Genomic DNA, 22,840 nt, shown 5'->3' with positions numbered 1-22,840 from the left:
CTGAACCCGGACTCTAGCATGGAGTGGGCGTCCACTTGGGATTTAGATGGGTGGGTAGAGAGTAGACGGGTCGTTACCTAGGGTTCTAGGTGGGACTCGACATCACTCCTGCCCAACAGTTTCTTCTAGTCCTCGACTATTCGAAGAAAGCTGACCTATTGGAGTACTGCTCGCCTTTCCCTAGCGGGCCAAGCCTTGGTGGTTAACCAAGTCCTCCTAGGGACGGCCTTGTACATCGCCTCGTGTTGGTGCTTCTCCTCGTCGTGTGTAGTTCAGCTTCGTTGCCTAGTGCGGAATTTCCTTTGGGCCGGGACGGTTCCAAGGACTCTTGGGCCAAGGTGGTGTGACCGATCATCATCTGACATCGGTCAGAGGGAGGGCTTGGGATCATAGACCTAGAGTATCAGAGTCTAGCCCTTTTGGGCAAGCTAGTAGTCCGCAGTCTCACACCAAGAGGGCAGATCTGAAAGGCCCTATTGCAAGAGGGTCTCCAGGAGTGTAGACCGAGGCTTGGCGGTGATTGGAGGCCGTCCTTGAGATGGATCTTCACGATGGCCCAAATCACACCCCCCAGATCCCCTTTCCTACATAGCCTACTTCGTGTGTGGTAGGGCCTTCGTAAGGCTCTAATTCAGAGCCCTCCAGGTTTTGCGAGGAGGAGATAGACCGCCAGCCGGTGATCTTGAACCCTGAGGTTAGAGATTGGGATGGGGTACAGATTGGCGAGCGCCCCCCCATCCAGTGGATTGGTTGGGAGGCCGGGCTAGCTCGTATCATTAGGACATGGCGGGAGGTGTACAGGATGGTGGACGAGATGTTGCCATGGGCATCAAGTTGCCAGAGAAGAGTTGAGTTGAGGAGAATGGAGATTGATGCATCAATACCTCAGGAGTGGCTTGTCCCCCCGATACGAGAGCCGGTAGAGCCCAAGGAGGTATGGGCCGCTAGGTTTTCACCAACAAGTATCCCGCTATAGGTGGCAGGTAGAGTGGGCACTGCCTCACATGGGACTTTCTTCAGCGTGCAGGAGGGGGGGTGTCTAGTCCTTGAGAGAGAGCAGCAGGATAGTTGTCCTTTCGTGGAGGAGGATTTGGGTGGTTGGCCTCCAGGGAAAGACATGGCGGTTGGATCCTTATGTGTTGGCAGGCAGAGTGGGCGCTGCCTCACATGGGACTTTCTTTAGCGTGCAGGAGGGGGGGTGTCTAGTCCTTGGGAGAGAGCAGCAGGATAGTTGTCCTTTCGTGGAGGAGGATTTGGGTGGTTGGCCTCCAAGGAAAGACATGGTGGTTGGATCCTTATGTGTTCTAGGAGGAGCTCCGGGAGTGGTGCCTCTGGATATGGGAGGGTAGGCCACTTGAGGAGTTGGAGTGGGATTCGAGAGAGTGGCTATGACGGTCGCCAAGAAGCCACCGAGGTTCCTGGAGTACACAGTCAGGATTGGCACACACGTACTAATGCAAGAGGACATGGACTAGGCGCCGTCGTGCAACACGTATTGGGCGGAGCACAACATCACGGATGCTTTCGGCAGACTTTCTGGCGCTGCCTATGGGACAGTTGGAGGCCGAGGAGGGTATTGTATTTCTGATGGTTGTTGGCACATGGAGGCCTGGCGGTGGGGAGTTGGTTAGCCCAGCTATAGAAGGATGGTTGTAAACGCTGCACACAGCAGCTTCTGGAAACTCCAAAGCACTGCCTTTGGTCGTGTGAGGAGGCGCAGCTCGTATGGAGAGGAGCATGCTGGATTCTTTGCCGTATAGCACCCAGCCTTGGATGTATCTCATGGGAGGCTTTTTGCTAGTAGGTAGTCAGCTAGGGCCGTCACCTTCTGTATGAGGTTGGGATGCAGGACACAATATTTATGATTGAGGTTGGGTCGTGTATAGTGGTCGGAGGCTCTACCCGTCTGCTAGGTATTGGAGCCCACAGCAGACCGCTTTGAGGTATGGGAGATTATACGGAATCTCACTAGATGGCACATGTGGAAGGCACAGTGTCAGGAGGTTTTTGGCGGGGAGAGACTTTCAGTACAGGCGACTTTGGCAGAGCTCTGGACCTCCATCATCCACTCCCTCCACGGGCGATGGGACTAGGTGCAGGGCGAGTCTCGAGCTCGTTAGGAGCTCTGCTTTCATTTCATGTGCACTTGGGGCGGCCAAGACCTGTTTTTCGTGATGCAGGCAGGCAGCCCCAGATGGCGATACACCCCCCCCTCCATGGCTTCTTGCCCCCATCCCCCCTAGACCGCCCGGAGAGGCTTGTATACTTGACATATCTGTGACTCTGCATCAGCTCCAGCTAGTCTGTAGAGCATGAGCACTTCCTAGTATTCAGGTTTTCTGAAGTAATATAATTAGCCACACTTTATTTGCCAAAAAAAAAAAAGAAACCCTGATTCTTCAGCCCCTAATCTCTTGCCTTGCCCGTCCACACTAGTTGCAGCTGTTTTCTCTCAGATTTGCAGCTGTTTTTCACTAATTCCAGCAAGCTATTCGTATCTCTCTTTGTACTTCACTGTCTGCACTCGTTAGAGCTGGTTTCCCCCCCTTTTGCTGTTGGTTCTTTCTATTTCCAGCAAGCCATCCATGCTGAAGGACACTCTTTTTGGGTCTATATGATATAGTACGCGTCTATGATTGTCGACATCATTTATGATACTGTAGCAGGGTTGCATTCTGTGCAGGTATGGTATGTTCTGTATGGTACCGCATAGTTTGCGTGCGTTCAAACTGTATTAAAAAAGGACCATTTAAAATGTTTGTTGGCACATTTTTCGAGATTCTACCCATTTTTTTGGGATGTTATACATTCAAACTTCTCCTCTCTCACACTCCTCCCTCTTCTTTTCTCCCTCACCTCAGCCTTTACAAAAGGGCAGCCCCCTCCCCCAGCTCACCACACAAATCAGCCTCCATCTTTATCAATCTCCCTCTCTTGAGCTCAACTTTCATCTTCTTTAATCACCCTACTCTTTGTCTCCCTCTTCCTTTCCCTCACCCTCTCTTCCTCCCATCCCTATCCCTATCCCTATCCCTCTTTCTCTTCCTCTTTCTCTCCTTCTGCCTATTCCTTTTCCTTGCCTTCTCTCCCTCTCCCTCTCCCTCTCCCTCTCTTTCAAGTTTCATTCATACATATTACATCCTTTGCCTTTCCTTCTCTTTTTTCTTTCGTAAAAGGTAATTGTATTAATTACGAAAAAAGGTACAAGATTACATGATTACATGATTACAAGAGACACGAGGGCCCTAGGCCAACGTGTGGAAAATCCCCGTACTAATCGACAAAAAAGGTTACACCAATCATGGCAACGACCCAGAGGCAATTGCCATATGCCAGGGAAGCAAATCCTCCGGAGGGAGCAAGTTCGAGTGCCGGATGAGATCTATTTGCCAATGCAAGAGGCCTTTAAGCCTGGCAATGTGTCTCGGTACATTAGAAGCCGCATCAAAGAGAAAAGCATTGCACGTGGTCCAAATGTGCCAGCATCTCCAGTATCTGAAAAAGTGAAACAAGATCTTCATATGTAACTGTGGCGGTGTGGGGTACTTTGGGCGCACAAAAACCCAATCGAAAGGAGTTAGCAAGGATCCCACCACTGCGCGCCAGATTTGCGACAAGAGTGACCAGATATTCTTGGCAAGCGGGCAAGAAAGAAATCGATGTCGGGCCGATTCCGCAGTAGTGGTACAGAAGAAAGCCTTTCCCTCTCTCTCTCTCTCTCTCTCTCTCTCTCCCCCCCCCCCCGCCCAAATCCCTCTTTCCTCTCTCTCTCCTCCCTTCTCCTCATTCTTCTCCACAATGCCTAGGTGTCATCATGATCCATCTTTAAGTTGCACATTTTATGTGTGTAGGCTGATTTTATATATAAGGTTATATGTATTTTTTTAATGAACGTATGAAACAATGTATTTTATTCTTAAAGTTTTTGTGTATGTTCCATACTATACTTATTCATGTATTGAACGTATCATGGTAAATGTGCGAAACCACCTTGCAATGTAGTCTTTTATATCGATTTTTGAATCTTGACCTTGAAAGTTTTTGAAACTCATGTATTGTGATTTTACAATCTTTGGTAGAATCATGTATGCTCATCAAATCTCTTCTAATGCTATATGTATACTCTATATTGTTTAGGAATTTAAGTGTTTTGGTGCAGAGATTCAAGTTACAAATGGTATTGCTATTTCATCTATGTCTAATATTTGAATATTCCTAGAAATCCATATAAAATCCATTTCCCGGTTGAACTATTTGGGCCTCGGGTGATTCGGCCTCTAATGTACCGAGACATATTGCCAGGCTTAAAGGGCTCTTGCATTGGCAGCTAGATCTCATCCGGCACTCCGACTTGCTCCCTCGGGAGGATTTGCATCCCTGGCATATGGCAATTCCCTCTGGGTCGTTGCCATGATTGGTGCAACCTTTTTAGTGCATTAGTACGGGGATTTCCCACACGTTGGCCTAGGGCCCTCGTGTCTCTTGTAATCATGTAATCATGTAATCTTGTACCTTTTTTCCGTAATTAATACAATTACCTTTTACGAAAAAAAAGAAGAGAGAAGACTGCCACAAAAAAACCGAGTAGACAACAAAAAATTGAAAATAAATTACAGAAAACTGCAGTGGACCATAGCAAATGTGATGAAATAAAGGCAAAAGCAGCGCGCAGCAGTCAGGCAGCAAAAATGATATGTTTCATCCAAACAAGAAGTGGAAGGGGTTGGTCTCCACCCCTTCCACCCTTGATTGTTTCCTACAAGAGGAATGGATTAGGAAAATTCCTACTTAGGAAGAGCTGTAGGGAATGGTAGCTGAAATCATAGTTGTAGAGAATTTCGGAAACGGGGAATCGGACATGCATTTCAGAGTTGCAAAATGAAGTTTCAGCATGCACGTGGTCCAAATGTGCAAGCATCCCCAGTATCTGAAAAAGTGAAATAAGATCTTCATATGTAACTGTGGCGGTGTGGGGTACTTTGGGCGCACAAAAACCCAATCGAAAGGAGTTAGTGAGGACCCCACCACTGCGCGCCAGATTTGCGACAAGAGTGACCAGATATTCTTGGCGAGTGGGCAAGAAAGAAAACGATGTCGGGCCGATTCCGCAGTAGTGGTACAGAAGAAACAATTGCCATTCGAGATTCGACGCTTGGAAAGGGCCGAGGCAAGAGGAAGACCACCAATCATTACCTGCCAAAGAAAGACCTTGCATTTGAAAGGTGCCTTATTCAGCCAGCCCTCCATCAGCGTTGCCTGCCACCATGACAGCGATTTCCGCAGTCCCCAAACAATATTAGCTTTCACGCCCAGCCATTGGTGATCTTGAATGAGAAGATGATACACCTGATTAGTAGAGGCCTTTTCCAGACTCAACCGGCCTGCAAGGTCCCAGTCCTGCCAAGGACGATCCACAGCCAGGGCAGGAAAGGGTTGCCTACGCTGAAGCTCCGACAAAAGCTTTCCCTATAAACCACAGTATCAGCGCGGGATCGTGAAAAGTCTCCTAGCAGTCCGAAACGGTGCGAGGACATTGCGAGTGGCAAGGGTAGCATCCGCAATCGAAGTCACACCTAACCGGGCCATGCGGTTAAATCTCGGTCTGAGCTGCTGTTTGTCTTCCCATGAAAGTAATCTCGATACTGCCAACAATTCCAGCTGAAAGGAGTTAGTCTACAAGCGGTCCCCTACTGGATGTCAACGGGCCTTTTGGAGCACCACTTTCCAAGAGCCGACCAAGTGCAGTAACAAAGAGGAAGAGGGACTGGAAAATTGAGAGTCAGCATTAAGGACATGCCACCAGGAGGCCCGAAGCCGTGTGTTACCATGGCGTAGCCCGCTGTCCTCAAGAAAATAACGGGCTATGATGGTCCACGGGTGATGATCCACACACATGGCACGAGAAAGAGACCAACGAAGAGCCAGCATATGAGTTTCTGCATCCAAAATAGCTCCACCACCCATGCGTTTAGGGGTACATATATGTGACCATGAAATCCACGAAATGCCTGCCTGCAGTGAATCCTTCTTCCATAGCATGAAACGAATGTGATGAGTAAGAGCCTTCAAAGTAGTAGGCGTCCACGGCAGCAATGGCAGGAAATACGTTAGCATTGGTAGCATAATTGTCTGAGCCACTTTGAGGCGGACATGGAATGGCCACGCTTGTGACTTCCAATACATAAACTTCGTCGCCAGTTTTTGTGAAATCCACTCCAGTAGGTCCTTTGGCCGTACATCCACCCCCAATGGGTATCCAAGATGCCTGACAATGGAGCCACGGGAAACCACTTGGCCCTGCCAGCCTAATGACTGTAAATCAGGCTCCGTGCAACTGAGAATGGCTGACTTAAAGGCATTGATGCGAAGACCAGAGGCCTGACCAAAGAGCGTCCAAACATCTAATGCCTTTCGAATGTTGTCCCTGTCCGCCCGCAAAATCATAAAGGTGTCATTAGCCAAAGATTGGCTAATGAAGTGCTGCCCCAAAGGAAGAGACAATCCTGCAGCTGAGCAGAAGCCGCCATTGAGGATAACATTGAAAGGACCGGGTGAGTCGCTAGGGCAAAGAAGAGAGGACTCAAAGGGCAACCCTGTCTGACCGAGCGTGCAAGGACAAATGGCTCTGTAACCCCACCATTGAGCATAACTCTTGAAGAAGCTGCAGCACTAATGGTGTAGATCAATCTGGACATCCGGGTACCAAAGCCCATAGCAGACATGAGATCTGCAATGAAAGACCAGTCCATATAGTCAAACGCCTTTTCCAAGTCCAATTGAATCAATACCACTTCCTGACTGGAGTGCCGCGCATAGTCAATAGCCATTTGCACATTTAAGATATTATGCAGAATGTTGCGGCCCTTAATGAAACCATATTGGAGAGGATGCACAATAGCTGGAAGGTGCTTGTGAAGCCGATTCGCCAGCGCTTTGGAGAAGATTTTATACATCGAGCCCATCAAAGAAATTGGTCTCCAGTGTTGCAGCTTTGACGGCGAATGGACCTTTGGAATCAGTTTGATAAGGCCTTCTTTCCATGAGGAAGGCATGACCCCTATTTCCCAAACCTGTTGAAACATGACCGCCAATGGCTTCACCAACTGCGTGGCCGAGTTCTCAAAGAATTCATTAGTGAGACCATCCCAACCAGGACTTTTATCCTTAGGCAGGTGCAACAAAACATCCATAACCTCCTCCTCGCAAATATCCGCCTCCAAAGTGGCTTGCATATCAAGTGGAATCTGCTGGCGGACCAGATGATAGAAGACCGAGCGGGCATGCGTAACCTGGCTAGAAGGCGAGGGAGAAGAACCAAGAAGTTCCATAAAATAATTTCTGCACATATTGACAATGGTCTGCGGATCAGTGAGCATGCGACCTTCCGAATCCTGGAGTCTAGTCATATTTTCGCGAGCCGGAGAAGCATGCAAGGCGCGAAAGAACTTATAAGACTGGCAGGCACTATCTTGCAATGTGTCAGTCAAGTTATGCAGCTTGGCCTGCTGATAAGATTTCAACTGAAACACTTGAATAAGATGGGCCAAACGCCTCTCCAGTGACAGCAGAAAATCATCATCTGGGGAATCCACGAGCAAGGAATGGACCAAAGCCAGTAAGTCCTCTGCTGCATGTCGACGTCGGTGACAAATAGAGGCATGATGAATCCCATACTGCCGAGCAACCCGCTGCACATTAGAGAGCAGCCGTGCAAATGAAGCCAAGCCCTCAGAGGCGAAGTCCAATAAGAACCTCTCAATTAATTGCTGCATATAGCCCTGAAAAATTGGATGCTTCAAATAAGAGGAGTTGAAACGTAAAGGGAGCCTATCCAGCAACTGCATAAAAGGTGCAATAGATTGTGCCCGCATCTCAAGCTGGAGGGGGAAATGGTCCGACAACGCATATTGCTGCAAGACCTTCATTTCCAGCATCTCGGGAAGAAAATCATCCCCCTGCATGATATACATTCGGTCCAACCACGACCAAGTAGTTGCATATTGTGCGGAATGAAAAGTAAACCCTGAAAAAGAAGGGTGAAGCTATGACCAAAGATCTTGCTTAAGTACGTGCAAAGCAAAGGAATTCCACACCCGGCTTTCCGGCGTATCCATTACCGAATGCCCTGAAGTGGACTGAGAAGAGTCAACACACATATTGAAATCTCCCATAAAAAACCCCCTTCGGCTAAGTGACATGGAGCCCTGCAAAGTAGACCAAAGATCCCGTCGGGATGCGGGATCATTCGGAGCATAGAGGCCCAGCAACCATAAAATCTCTCCTTCAAATAAGACTTCGATTACTAGAAAGCGGCCCTGCACATCATTTTTAACAAGAACAGGCTGGTATTTCTCATGGACAATCATCAACACGCCCGAATAGTGCGTAGCATGTGTCCCTGTATAAAACAGACGGAATCCATGACAATCCACAACTTTTCCTGCTTCACCGTGACTTTTGTGCTCAACTGCACACAATACATCCCACTGGTTCTCATGCAAGACAGTCCACATGGCATGTTGCTTATGGCGAGAGCAAATGCCTCACACATTCCACGTGGCTATCTTCATATATCTTAAAAAAAAAGGAAGTCAGGAACGAGGCGCCTGTTGCCTCGATTTCACCTTTTCCGCGAGAGCATCCAGGACACCCTCATCTAGAAAATCAGCCAATACTGCAAACGAATTCTGGCGACCTGCTTTAGAGGTAGAAGGAAAATCCACTGCGTTGGGAGTGGGGCAGGGATAACGCCCATCCGAGGGTGTAATCACATTACCTTTTGTATCAAACGCCAGCTTAGCAGGTAGGCCCTTGGGACCGTCTGTATAGACTTTCCTTGTAGATTGATTACGGGGCGCAAACGGGGCCATAGTATGCGTAGCCTGCTGTGAAGTGACCATTTCTTTCCTGCGCATATACGTGCGCACGGAATCCTTTGAAGCATTAGGCCCAGGATCCGCCAGGCCTGCATCCAACTTTTTACCTTTTTTTTGACGTGCCTCAATCCAATCAGTGCTACGGGAATCCAAACCCAGGACCTGTTGTTTGTCGGGGCATCAAGCACCATGTCATCCTTAGGCAGCACAACCTGCGCATCCTCGGAAGACGGTTGCCTTTCAGGGCATTCGGCCATAAAATGCCCCAATTTACCACATGAAAAGCAGTGTCCTGCAAAGTTGCCCCATTTCAAGCGAAAATGCAAAGGATGCATGCCAGAACAATTGAGGCGAAGCCACGCAGGCCTTTTCCTGGCCGTGTCCCATAACATGCATAAACGGTTTCGATTCATAGCCCTGAGGCTTGGGGGAACCAACACTGTTCCCACAACTGCCATCGCATCCTTCAACAATGGCCAATAGACCGCCGGACAAATTTCCACTTCCACCCACACCGGGCATTCTCGTTGAGGCAGACGCTGGAAATCGCCCATAGGGCGCCATGGTACCACATGGACCAAGTGGCGATCAAAGAATAATGGCAACTTGGACAGGAGCTCAGCTCGATGTGTTTCCGATTTCAACAGCACCTCATAAAAGCCGCGAGGTCCAAGGAAGATCTCCTCAACACACTCCCCTTGCAATAAATGGTGCAACCATTGGCAAATATGTGAAAGCACTGGGATCCTGCCAGTGAAGAAAAGTATAACGGCACAGTCATAAAACACCGAGGACCGCAAAACTGATTTCGGGTCCACTGTGGCTTCCAGCACATCATCAGTTCCCGCGTCAGAAAAAGTTTCATTATTATGCTGGACATAATCGCTAAGCAGAGTATTGGCAAAGTCGAGCAAATGCTCCTAGTCAATCTCCTGCGAATCCACAGGATCAGAGGCAACCTGCGCATAGGAACGTTCCTGAGGACCCATTGGCTCGTCAGAAGTATGCTTGGAGCGTTTGCCCGCAGGCGGCAGTTCAGAACCCGGAGGCATCTCCTCCGTGCACGGCACCATATCCTCCGGCTCCTCTGTATCGGAATCAGGGCCAAGGGCTGCCACCGTCCGGTCTAGAAAATCCATATCCAGGCCAGCCATACTGCTGTCTTCTCTCTGAAGAAGTCGTCAGGCGGCAGTCGTCAGATGGGTGGGTCTCCAGGCGGCGCGCAGGTCTAGGCGATCCTCTCTCTCTCGCTCTTGGCTTCCTTAGCTAGGGTGCGTTGAAGGCTGCCCGGACAGCAGGTCTGTTTCTGCCTAGGGCAGAGCTCTCTCTCTCTCTCTCTCTCTCTCAGGCAGCAGACACAGTACGGATGCCAGACGGGGCAACAGCTGGGGTGTACTGGTTAGCGGGATAGCTGGCGAAGCCTGTTGAAGAGGCCAGGTGTGCAGCACGTGATCAGCGAAGAAGAGACTGCCTGACGAAGAAGAGAACCAGACGTCAACGGTGTTGCAGCGAAGAAGGGAACCAGCACGTGATCAGCGAAGAAGAGAACCAGACGTCAACGGTGTTGCAGCGAACAGGTGATCAAGCGACGGGGATGCAGTGAACAGGCGATGATGGTGCAGCGAACAGGCGACGGCGCAGGTCCACAAGTCAACGGGGAGGGGGGCGCAAACGGTCGACAGGTAGGTCAACCAAACGAAACGCTAACGGCAGGGTTCGACGTCGACGTCGACGTCAGGGGCAGGAAGCACGTCGCCAGGTCACAGGGGCGCCAGGTCCGCCATCACTGCCAGTCTCTCTCTCTCTCTCACACACACACACACACACACACACACACAGATAAAATAAGCCTTCTCTGATTTCCAGCAACCATCAATGACATTTGTGTACTAGTCAGAGGTCAATTTCAAATTAATAGGAAATTCTTCCTCGTGTGGTTTTAGATTTATTTGTAAACAATTTTCAATATGCCATTCCCTCCCTAACCCAAAAGGGGGCTTTTGCATTCTTGAGCTATCCCCAGTGAATGTTCCCTGTTCCCCATTCCTGATAGTGTATGATTATCGATGTATGGTCCATTTATGATAGTGTATGATTATCGATGTATGGTCCATTTGTGATAGTGTATGATTATCAATCTAGAGAACCTTTTGCAGAAGTGTTGCAAAATGAAAAGGTTTATTCTGCTAAGAAATATGTAGGAGAGATCGATTGGATGTTAGTTTTTGCTCAAGATGATGTTAAGAAAGCACAAGATGGATCTAAAGGTTATGAAGACGTTAAGAGACGCCTGCTGGATTTTCAGGAGGGAGATAAAATGTACTTTACAGTTCTGGAACGATCTGTCTTTAAAGACTTAGGTGTCATTATTCTGAGCATCCTGTCTCTGAGCTGGATTAAAGCAGTTTGCTGCTCTGCAAATTTTGATGTGTAGAAATTTCAGTTCCATATTGTTTTGGACTTGTCCTTGCTTTCGTCCACTGTTTACTTTTGTCAATTCTTGTAGAAAGTGCTTGGCATGGAATAATTTTCTTTTCTAGGGCTGGAATATTACACCATGATTCAAGTACTGTTCTTTTGATCCTGTTGTGCATTTTCAATTCTTCCCCTTTTGATGTTGTGCAGTGGGCAATTGATCGCTTGCAAAATCAATTTCCTTCATTAGATTCTTTGACCTTGTTAGAAGCTTTGAAGGCCACAGAATTCAACTGTAGGTATGTAATCTATTGTTCAAGTTGTGTGCTAATTTCTTAAGATAACATTTGTAAACATAATCAAAATTGGTATATTGCGTTCACCTTTATAGATTGATTTTGTGTTTCTACAAAGTGATGCAGAAAAGATGTTGCGCGAGTCTCATATGGACCATTGTTTACATCGCGAATCAAAACCTGAAGCTCATGATTTACCAAGCCAGATATTGGAGTCAATTTTCTTCCGCCAGTGCAAGAATAAGGTAGAAGAGACAAAGGAACATGACGGAAAAAAACAATCTAAAGCTCAAAAGGCCGCAAAAAGCTCAGTCTTGAAGAAGCCATCTACAGTTGTTGAGAAGCCTGAATGGAATGTGGTAACCAGTTCTGATTTCAGTGCTTCTGAAGAAACTACTGAGCTTCCATCATTTTGGGGTATGTACACAGAACTTTTGTGTATATTATCAAAGTTTCCATTCTCTTTTCTGGGGTTGTACTCTCTCGTTCTTTCTTTTGGAAGGTAGTGGGGATGACTATAACCAACATCATCAGAGTGCAAAAACTCACTGGCAGACAATGAGAGCATATCTCAAAGTGGTGAGTAATTTCAGTAAGTTGGGGATGTAGTTTGGAAGTTTTCTGAATTTCTAGAAGGTGCAGTATGCCACCCTTATCATACAGTTGTAGTGATGCTAAAAAAAGTTCAACAAGATACCCATGTTCTTGATTAGTTGTGTACACAGTGTGCAGCATATGCATTTGAAGGATCAATATGCGAAATAGGTTGAAAAAATCTGTCTACCAAACTTATGACACTTGAGTGAAATGAAAGTTTCTACCTCTCACACACACACTCTCTTTATGGTTGCATACTAATGAAACCTTTATGAAAGCATTGTTACACTAGAATCCATTAACATTTAAAAGAAATGTAAAGTTGAAATTGTGATTTCGTCAGGAAAATGGCAGCTTGTATTCTTTCTAGTCCAATAGGTGCATTAAGATCTCAATTATGTTTATCCTACCAAATAACATCAACTCAATATAGAAATATTTTATTTGAAATGAAGGCAGTAAATACTAGATTTCACAGGTACAAGATTAAAACTCTTTCTATATAATAAGCATAAACACTGGCATTGTGTGCAAGTCGAATGCTAATAGCTAATGGCAATGTGTGCACTATATAGTAGATGATGCCTAATTGTCTAAGCACGCCATCTCTATCAGTATAGCAGTTGTGAATCCCTAATGGGGCTGGGTGCAGAGCATTGAGTAGAAGGGTCACCATAGTGGATACACATTCGAGGAGGGGGCAAATGTGTGTGCAAAGTCACACTTAGCCTCCGGCTCTCACTTTAGAGTCCATGGTGCCATCACTCGTCCTCTACAATCTTACAACAATGACACAAGAAAAAGCCAAGGAGTTGAGACTAAAGGGTTATCTGTTGAAATGGCGATGCAATGTGGCTGAATGGCTTCATGCTCGTAGGTAGTCACACTAGGCCTTGCATCCAACGGCTTCAGCTCAAGCATTGATACCTTGAGCCACTAGTGTCATAGACCCTAATCGATAATGCTCTTTTATATTTAATATCATGATGTGTTATTACCTATAGAGTTCTTATATATCATATCATTATGTGTTAAGAAGTGCAAATACTGCTTGCATGTGCTAAAATGGTATGCCACAAGAACAATGTGTATTTTATATTTGTCACTTCATCCATTACAAATCTAGAGAAGGTGTGCTTTTCTAATGTCAAAACCATGATCTGAATCATGAGTGAATGTAGTTACAAGTTGTATGAATCTCTCACTTCAAGTGCAGTGGTGGGACTCAACAATTCTTTTGGCCTCTTTTTGATGCCAGTGCTGATTCAAAATTTTGAGTTTCTACCCCTGAAGTTCTTTCGCTGGTGGCCATGCATGCATCAGCTATGCTATTTTTTTTAGCTGGCATTTCAAAATTTTTTCTAAAGAAGAGGGACTGCATGCATCACTGCCATGCCAGTTCTCATTGTTTTCTTCAGAATTATTATGTCTGTTATAATGCTGGCAGTCATGAAGTGTCGTGATCCCTCTAGATGAACCAATACCTTTTCCTAGCCCCCCAAGGCTGCCTTGAAAGAGACCAGGATATTTTATCTTGTGCAAGTAGACATGATGGAAAATGTGTCTGGAGGCCTATCTTTTGAGGACTTGTTACAAATCTTCTAAGGTTGGTATGTTTCATAGGATTCCAAATCGTGTGATAAAACTATGACACCAGTGCAGAATCATCAGTAGTCAGGATATGATATGGTCAATATCAATATTAGTGCTCAGGATACAGCAAAAAATATATCAGTATTAATAGTCAGGGTGAAAGTTTTTTCTCTTTAGATGGTTTAGATTTACCTTGTACACAACAGCTCACAAGATGATGTAATAGCTAACTTATGCCTGAAATGTTCCATTGAAAGTACAGGCAGCTGAAGCATATGATAGTGGGGATTTCAAAAAGGCTGATGAGTTGACTGAAAAGGTATAATCTAAGGAACCTTTATGCTGGTGTAGAGTAGTTCTAGAGCTATTGATTGATTGATTGTTTCCTCACTGGAAAGTTACTCTGGAAAGGCCAATGTGTGTAAGGAGCTTTCAGCAGAAGCGAAGATGAGAGCAAACAATTATCTTTCAGAAATCAGGTGAGTGTTACTTGAGAAATGAATGAATCTGACAGGCAGCTTTCATTTGCTTGTATTTGGCCTTCTTGAGTAAGAAACTATGTTTAATCTTGCACTGAACTGGACTTCAATTGGAGTATGGTATGGTATACAAGGTTGTTCTGAATTTGTTACTTGTGAATTTCAGCATGAAAGGATCTCTTTTGTCTATCTGGACATTTTCATAAGACTAATGGGAGGTGAAGAAATGTTTGATGACATTTGCATGCTACCCTAAAGCAGCTTGTTCCAGTGTTTGCAGCAATTTCTGTATATTTTCAGATCTTACAAGCATTGCTTGATGCTATTTAGGGGTGGTCCTGTTTAAACTGGTACGAGATAGATCGCATTGCATGTGCAGGTGGAAAACATTTGTAGTGATAGGTTTACATCATCATTTGATCTCACTAAGCAATTTGCCAGCATGGCTTTAAATCTGTTGCGTGAAGTAAGTTTGGAGGATGCACTGGACTTTGCATGACCAGAGAGAGTAATTGGTCCTATCCAGCAGCTTGCAAGCGGGGAGAGAGGGTAGAGTAAGCACCTGAACATGTGGTGCCATGATCGCAATCATGGACTTGTTGAAGGTGGTTGGGAGTTGGCCTGGCCATGCTCCACCTGTTGATCCGCGTCACAATCTCTTTCATGATCTCTGTGGGCTTCAGGACAATCCTCACCATCATGGCAATTGAAACATGCGTCTTCTCAGTCATCTCGGTTGTCACTTTGGTGGTCCTCGTGGCCTCGATTTGCACAATGTGCTGTCAGAGAACTTGCAAAATAGGCACAAAAAGTACTGCTGGTATGATGCCATCAGCCTGCAAAAGATGTTACTTGGCTGCTGTATGATGTAGAATGGCCAATGACAACAATAAATGCAGGCAGTGGGAATTGCTGGCTGCCCTAATGCAGCAGAAAAAGAGGGCAGGCTGCAAAAATTAGGTACAAAATGGCCATTGCTGTTGAAGACGCAGCACTTGAGATCCTACCTGCTGAAAAATGCAGCACTGTAGCTCTCGAATGATGTTGCAGAGCAGTATACAGCAAGGGAAGATGCTCCACTTCAGTCGTGCCTGGCTCCCAACTTGGTGAATGATACCATGTGAAAGTGCGCAGCAGAAAACAATACCAACTCAGAGAAGGGAAGATATAGACAAGGTGAATGCGGTGTAATCGAAGGAACAAATCAGACTGAATACAACAGTACAAGGCTGCAATCTGTTAGCCCCTTCATGCAGCTGTGTCAACGATGGCACCAGACAGAGGTAGGAGATGATGGCAATAGTGATGAGGGAGGTTTGACAGAATGTGATACACAGCATGGTGGAGTGAGGGCTGGAATAAGTAGCTTTACTCCAGCCAATGCCCCTAAAAGCTGGCCAACCTGTATTTAATGTAGGTTGGACCAGTGAAATGTTGCCACCTGGTCTGAATGAGGCTGCTCGGAAGTGGAAAATCAGGTTGCCCAGAGATGCTGCCCATCATTGCATGCACATAGGCTGAGAAAGTCCCACTAGCAGGAAGGACCTCCACCTAAAATGCCTAGGAGATACGAGCTGACTGACAAAGATTGTGTCAGAACACCCCCGCACCCCCCACACCATGTGAACATGTATCCTATCGAGTGATGTACTTTGCAAGACTTGAACCCATAACCTCATGGTTATGAGCTCCAAATGTTAACCACTAGGCCATCACCACCTGTAGGCTAAGCCAAGGATTGAGACTACATCGAGAGTTGATAATATATATTGATAGGGATTCAGAGTTGATACTGTTAGTACTGATATGGACAGTTTTGACCAGTGCTGAATTGCTCCGTGCAGCCATCAGTCCTGTGCATCATAGTTTAGTGCATGCATGTCCTGGCTGGTAGCAGTTGGCTATTGCTGTGTCGAGCACTATATCATCAGCCTGTGCTGTGATGGAACATTTTGATCTGTTTCAGCTCACATCCTGGCTACATATGGTGTCATTGTGACTGTGTTTGGCCAGTGCAGCCAAATGATAGCGGGATGGACATACATGATGCATTAGTTTGTACAAGGGTTGAGTCCCTTTTTTCTCAGTGAATATAATCATTCCTTTTCTCTCGTCACAGAAAACTAATAACTGCAAATTGCACGTCCAACGTCAATTATGGTCTTTGATAAGCTTCTCCAAATTTGGTTTCCATCAGGAATATTTAACAAGAATGTGCTTGACAAAGACACTCTGAAAGCTGTTTCAAATGTCAATCTATTATTAAATATTTGTACCCTGCATCTATGCTTTTCAGGAATCATCAACGTGAAAGTGAATTTACGCTTGATCTTCAGGACCAACGCTCGACTGGTGCCTTGAAGTTATTGAGATATCATTTGAAAACATTTTCTCGAACAACTTGTAAGAGGCCAGTTGGCTATGTTTGCCTATCTCAGTTATGTAAGTACTGAATGCTGGCATTTTTGGGATCTGGATTCTTCACCCAGTCGAAAAATGTTGTATTTGTGCATGTTCAGCTTTCGATACTCTCAGGGTCATTACTGGATCGGTGAAATGTCTGGAGTCGAGGCATATCAAAATGAGAGAGGCGGTGAGTGTTCCATCTTATATTCCACTTACCTACTATTTGGTAGTCCACATTCGCGTATTTTGTCTCACCAGGTTAGGCTGCTTTATCAATCTCATCATCACTCTGGACCGGTGCAATGCTTACACTGATAGTTTTTCATCACATAACAGTCAAACATGCTCAATCAAGCTCACAGTTTCAATCTGCTTGCATGTTGGGTGTATGACACGAATGTTAGCATTGAAGAGTTGTCTTCCATCTTTGCATGCAGGTGATCGGCTTTTTGGAGGACAAGGGCATTAAATGGACTGAAATAGCTCCATTTGACATTCAAGTTCAAGTTGGGCAATCTTGACTGTACCTCTTTCAAGTACGGATGCATCACAATTGTTACTGAGGCTATTCCAAGGTTTCAAAGAACCAGAGATGCATCACTTTGGTTACTGGAGTCTGGATCTATTTCAACGTGTTGATCAACCAAATAAGCTTTCTAGGGTACTCTTCTGGCAACTACAGCCATTGATATTCAAAGCATTGCTTGCTTGCTTTTAGCTCTATAGCGTGGAAAAGCTAAACTCGTTGTGTGGGAAAATCATGGTTCACACAACCAATCGACAGTAATAAGAATCTTCTACTGGAGTAGAAATTTGGGGGAACGAATAAAAAACTCTGTATTGGTCCTTTTCTGCAATATTTTGTTTTGGTCGGGGCGTGGAGGCTGCCAGCTTTGTAAGGCTGGAGAGAAATTTTGTTTATTGATGGATGTTTAAGGAATGACTGCAGCCATAGTTTCGAAATTCTGACGATTCTGCAAACACCTCCCAATCTCATTCTTCCATAGATTGGTTACTAGGGCTGCGTGGGTCTGGAGTGTATCGCTTCGCCTGTCTGGAAGGGGATAAACAGTGGTATCATGAGGCTGTATTACCAGGGTGCCAGATTGTTTGAGCCTCCCTTGGTTTTGAAGGGTAATCCTATCTTGTTTTTTGAAGGGGAAAATTTAAACATCCCATTGCGCACTAATCAGCAACCCTTCGTTTGAAGGGTAGAAATTTTCATATCTCCTTTTGGGAAGGGTAAAAACGCCTTGATAAGGGTTTTGCAGCCTTCAAATCCAAGACCTTGTGCAAAGCATCGTAGCCTAGACAACATGATGGAAGTTCTTATAATTTCGTGCCTTCAAAGAAAAGCTTTTTATTATTCTGTGCTTGTGAGAAATTATGCAGTGATCTGCCTTCTTGGTGTAGAATAGGTATTACCTTGGAAGCTTTGCTTTAATCCGTTGAGACATACGCACGAACTCGCAATGTGCACGAAGAATGCATGATTGAATAGCACGAATTGCAAAATACAAGTGTTTTGATGGGAAAATCCTTATTTGAAGGTCATGTATTTCTTTCAAGTTTGTTTAGCATGACGAAAGGATTGATTTTTAAAGTAATTAGTTTTTTCTAAGCTGTTTTCTTTATTTTTAAAATATTTGAGTTGGTTGAATGCTTGTTTTGATGTTAGCCACAAATTGTACAAAAGAAATGGTGCATTTTAAATAATTTACTTTTTCATGACAACATATTTGTCCTTGCTAACAATAAGAAATGGTTTGTATTTATCATAATTTCATTCTCCATAATTATATGTTTGCCAAAAAAAAAAGGGAGCAAAAATCACAAGAAAAACATAAAGCTACATTGACTTAAAACAAGATTTGTACGCACAAATGTCGATAATTGGAACCATTTTTGTATTGTCAATATATAAGGTCAAGATCAGTATTTGCTATATAGGAAATATTGATATGCAAGAGTGATTAGATATAGACATGGGAATTGAAGACCACACAACAGAAGAAGAGTAAGAGTTGGAGCATGAGGCATATATTGTCTTGATACAAACACTAAGAGCTTAGTCAAAGAAGATAACAGAGCACTCTGTTTCCCTTGAGCTCTTAACGTTGAAAGAGGAAGAGAATCCATACGAAACTGTATAGAGGTAGTAGGGCGAGCAACATTTCAAAAGCATGGTTGAAATTAAATGTGCAAATTTTGGCCATTCATTCAACATTATGTATATATTGAATTGGTAAATAATTAGAAGTGCCATTTCATAATCTTATGAAAATCAATGAGCCATGATATAATTCTAGTAGAAAATTTTTGGATTAAAAAATGGACCCTTAAAAATAATTTAGTTTAAGACATAGGCCTTTTGAATTGTCCAATAGGAAGGTTGGATCTTATCATTCATGGAGTGGATTTTCTTTCCTCAAATCTTGGGTTTTCAATTTAAGAAAGGGATAGTAGGGGATTTTAAAAAGGATAGAATGAATATTGCATAAATTTGGAGTTTCTTTGATATCGTACTTGTCTCTGTTTTGGTGAATTTTTAATCTCTTTTCCTCTCGAAATTAGCTTGATTTACATTGAAGCTATGCGAAGAGATTAATCATAGTTTTGATCTCTCAGCTTATCTTTGTATTTTTTTCTCCATATAAGTTTGGGCAAAACATAGGTGTTGATTTGTTTTAGGATTCTCTTTTGTGCTATTTTTTCAAGAGGTCTTGATGTTGGTTTTGGCTTTAAATGGTTTCTCACATATAATTTTGGACAAGAGGCATAGATATTTCTTTCTTTCTCTCTTTCTTTGTGGTTTAGGGTTTGTTTGATATTGTATCTAACTCTTGTCTTTTTACAATAATAAATTTTAGAAGAGAAGTGCTTGCGCGCGTACACACACACACAGATGTAGGTTCTAACTTTTGCTTGTCCTCTTGCAAAGATAATTTTGGATCAAAGGCATATGTGCTTGTGTGTGTATGTGTGTGTGTGACTTTTATGGTTTTTTAAATGCTTTTTTTAAAGAGCTTAAAGTTAGTTTTAACTCATATTGTTCTCTTTTTACGAAGGCTATTTTGGTAAAGATTGCATAGATGCATTCTCTCTCTTTTTCTTTGTTTTTATATTTTCTACTAGTTACTATTTTTTTGCATAGCTTGATGTTAATTCTAACTTTTGGTATTATCTTATAGAGATCAATTTGGGCAAGGTTGCATAGGTGCTTATTTATGTATGTGTGTGTGTTTTCTCTTTTCTACTATTCACATAATATGATTTGATATCGATTTTTTAATTTAAAATCAATTAGTATTGTAGTAATCAACATAAGGTAGAGCACATATCTTTTTTTTCGCTTGAGGAAACAACTCTCTTCATTTCTAGAAAAAAACTTACAAGTAAAATTGTCATTTTATGTGTTGCTAAAATTCATATGATTGATTCGATATTTTTGGTTATGAGGAATTGATGTTTTTCAATATCTATACTTTTGAATAGGTTGTGATGATTATATTTGTATAATCAAGTATTCTTTTATAGTGATCAACACATATCATCTTATTTTTTACAAAATTTTTATAGGTGAAATTTTGTTGTATTTGTGTTGTCATAACTCATGCGATTGTGTAGTTATTTTTCATTTTTATTAAGATAGTATGTTTTATCAACATGTAGGTGCAATATAAGATTTAGATGAAGCATATAACTCTCAATCGACTTTGCTGTGGTGAGTTTTTCTTTTATGCTAGATGGATTCAATGTTTTGGAGGTCAATGTTAATAAATTCTTTGAAGTGTCAATTCCTTGGGTCTATTTGGATTTACATGTGACTTGGATGCTAGCCTTGTAACTCTTGTGTTATACTATACATATGTTAATACAATATATAGATTCATAGGATATCTTAGTTGTAAATCAAAAGTACCCATTTGGATTCGCATATCATTTGGTTGCATCCTTGTAATTATTACTATGTATTATCCATACATTCATATATTGTATTGAGTCAGTGAGTTTATTTAATTAAAAAAAAAAACCATCGTTTTGAGTATTTTTGTGTTCATTTTATTTTATTTCGTGTAAATATGATGATCAATGTGGTGGTTTTAAATTTAATCTATGCATGTATCGATGTACATGAGGATATGTGTTTTCGTTTCGGTGTGTGGGTTTGATTACAAAAGGGTTGATACCTCTTTATGTCAGGGTTGCTTTATACAACATAATTGTGATAGTTAATTTGTATTAAGTATCTTATTATTTAGGATTTAACATATAATTCTTTACAGGAATTGTCTAGGTCATAATGCTAAAGAAAAGAACAAATATTCTCTTAATGGAAGTGCTCAATAGGAAAGATGTGGAAGGGAATCAGATCATTACCACATATTATTGTTTAGCTTGGGTGTATATATATTTAAGCATAAAGGGAGCTTTTAAGTTGAAAGCATCTACACTATGAGATATAGCAAAGCACTTTGTTGCTTAGCTAGCTTTTCTTTTCAAATGCAAATACTTTGTCCCATGCCGAACTTTATGATTATTATTTAGGTAGTATCGGAGATGGAGGATGTTGAAGGGTGAATGATTATGCCTTGACCAAGACACATGATAGTACAGATATGGATACTATTATTATTTGAGAGAGTCGTGAGCCCCAAGTATTGCAGATGGAGGATGATTCGCACTCGAGTATAATGTGTTAAGAAGTGATATTAACAGAGAATCTACTTGCTAACATTCGATTTCAAATTAAATGGTAGGAAGAAAGATTCGAAGCCAAGCTTAGAGTACAATTACTAATGAAAAGTGTGTGGCTCTACACCATCATAGAAATTTATGAGTCTCCTTAAATATCCCAAACTTCATATGTTGTATTACGAATGATTTTGAATTTCAAAATTTTGGCTAATAGAATATAATTTCTTTGCAAAATGTTATGCTTACAATAGATTATAAGCACTTTGTAATATCTTGAAATATCTTACACTTGTAATAGAATACAAGTACTTTGCAATGTCCTATGCTTACAATAGAATATAAGTCATTGTATTTTTGGCTAATAGAATACAAGTAATTTGCAACATCCTATGCTTGTAATCCTTTAAGTTTTTGTTGTTTTTCAACTTGTCATATTGTCAAGCACATTATTTGGAATTATTTGAACATGTTTGTGTATTCTTATTTCTTAAAAATACACATGCATTCGAATTCCATTGAGAAAGAAGAGATACCTATGCTAATTTGTATTTTTAAAAGTGTATGCATGTATTTTTAAATTGAGATAAGAAGTATACGCACTAACATGTCATGTGCTCATGTACGTTATTTCCAATTATTTGAACATGGCTATGTGTATTCTTTTTTAAAAAAAAGCACATATAATTGAATGTCCATCAAGAAAGAAGAGATATCTTTGCTAATTTTCACTTTTCAAACGTGTATACATGTGTTTTTAAATTAATATAAAAAACATATGCTCCAACATCCACTAAGGGTGATAGAAGAAATGTAGGTCACCTCCAAAATTAGCCAATAGACTATTTGTGTATTCTCGTACTTTACAGTGGTTTCACACACACACACACACGTGTGCGTGCATAAATACGATACATATAGACATACATGCACATGTGTCCTGGTGGAAGGGGGGCGAAAGAGAGAGGGGGGACTTCCATTTGAGATTAGCCAATACGTAACCAAGTGTCACATTCACACATTGATATATGCATATCACAATTTTAAAGGCATTAATTGAAAATGCAAATTGACATTGTATGTAAACAGATTGTTTTATTTTGTAATTTAGGAATTTTAAAGGTAAATCTAATTTACTTTTGGTTTCATTGTTTCATTTCACAAACTCTCATCTCTTTATATATAGTACATCCCTTCTACCTATTGCAATGGATACTCATGCACAGTTCAATGAGTGGATCCTTGATATGTGGTTCACTAGCTAGTGTGATGAAATCTTTGAGATATTTTGGAAGGTCTTCAGCTTCGTGTATATTTGATCTTAGTGCGATATCTCAATCTCCAAGTCATGGAAGACTTTATGAGAACCTTTACCACTCACTTGTACTCTATTGATGACTCAAACCTATCATGGGTGCCTTTGGATTGGCTAATGGGCATGCAAAGTGGGAAGAACCGGGAAAAAGTGGTTAATAGGTGCTTG

The 22,840-nt window shown here is 42.7% G+C and overlaps 1 protein-coding gene across 5 annotated transcripts in view; it reads left to right on the top strand.

Moving 5' to 3' along the window:
• The window catches only part of LOC148029960 (uncharacterized), a 99,990-nt gene extending 81,976 nt beyond the window's left edge, over positions 1-18,014 (top strand). For 2 of the 5 annotated variants that reach the window (XM_087686241.1, XM_087686240.1), the window contains exons 5-12: positions 11,502-11,590; positions 11,706-12,004; positions 12,090-12,166; positions 14,040-14,096; positions 14,189-14,256; positions 16,553-16,659; positions 16,776-16,849; positions 17,100-18,014. In XM_087686241.1, coding sequence (XP_087542367.1) covers positions 11,502-11,590; positions 11,706-12,004; positions 12,090-12,166; positions 14,040-14,096; positions 14,189-14,256; positions 16,553-16,659; positions 16,776-16,849; positions 17,100-17,183 — 855 coding nt within the window. In that variant the 3' untranslated portion in view covers positions 17,184-18,014. Of the gene's footprint in view, positions 1-11,501; positions 11,591-11,705; positions 12,005-12,089; positions 12,167-14,039; positions 14,097-14,175; positions 14,257-16,552; positions 16,660-16,775; positions 16,850-17,099 lie in introns of those variants that run through there. The other 3 variants (XR_015692113.1, XR_015692114.1, XR_015692115.1) reach the window with 3 other exon arrangements.
• The last annotated feature ends 4,826 nt before the right edge of the window (positions 18,015-22,840 follow it).

Source organism: Lygodium microphyllum, chromosome 10 (assembly GCF_053477565.2).
Source record: "Lygodium microphyllum isolate KBCC chromosome 10, Lygodium_microphyllum_v1.1.10, whole genome shotgun sequence".
NCBI classification, from domain to species: Eukaryota; Viridiplantae; Streptophyta; class Polypodiopsida; order Schizaeales; family Lygodiaceae; genus Lygodium; species Lygodium microphyllum.
The sequence above is the reverse complement of the archived record's forward strand: the minus strand, read 5'-3'. Positions and strand labels throughout refer to the sequence as shown.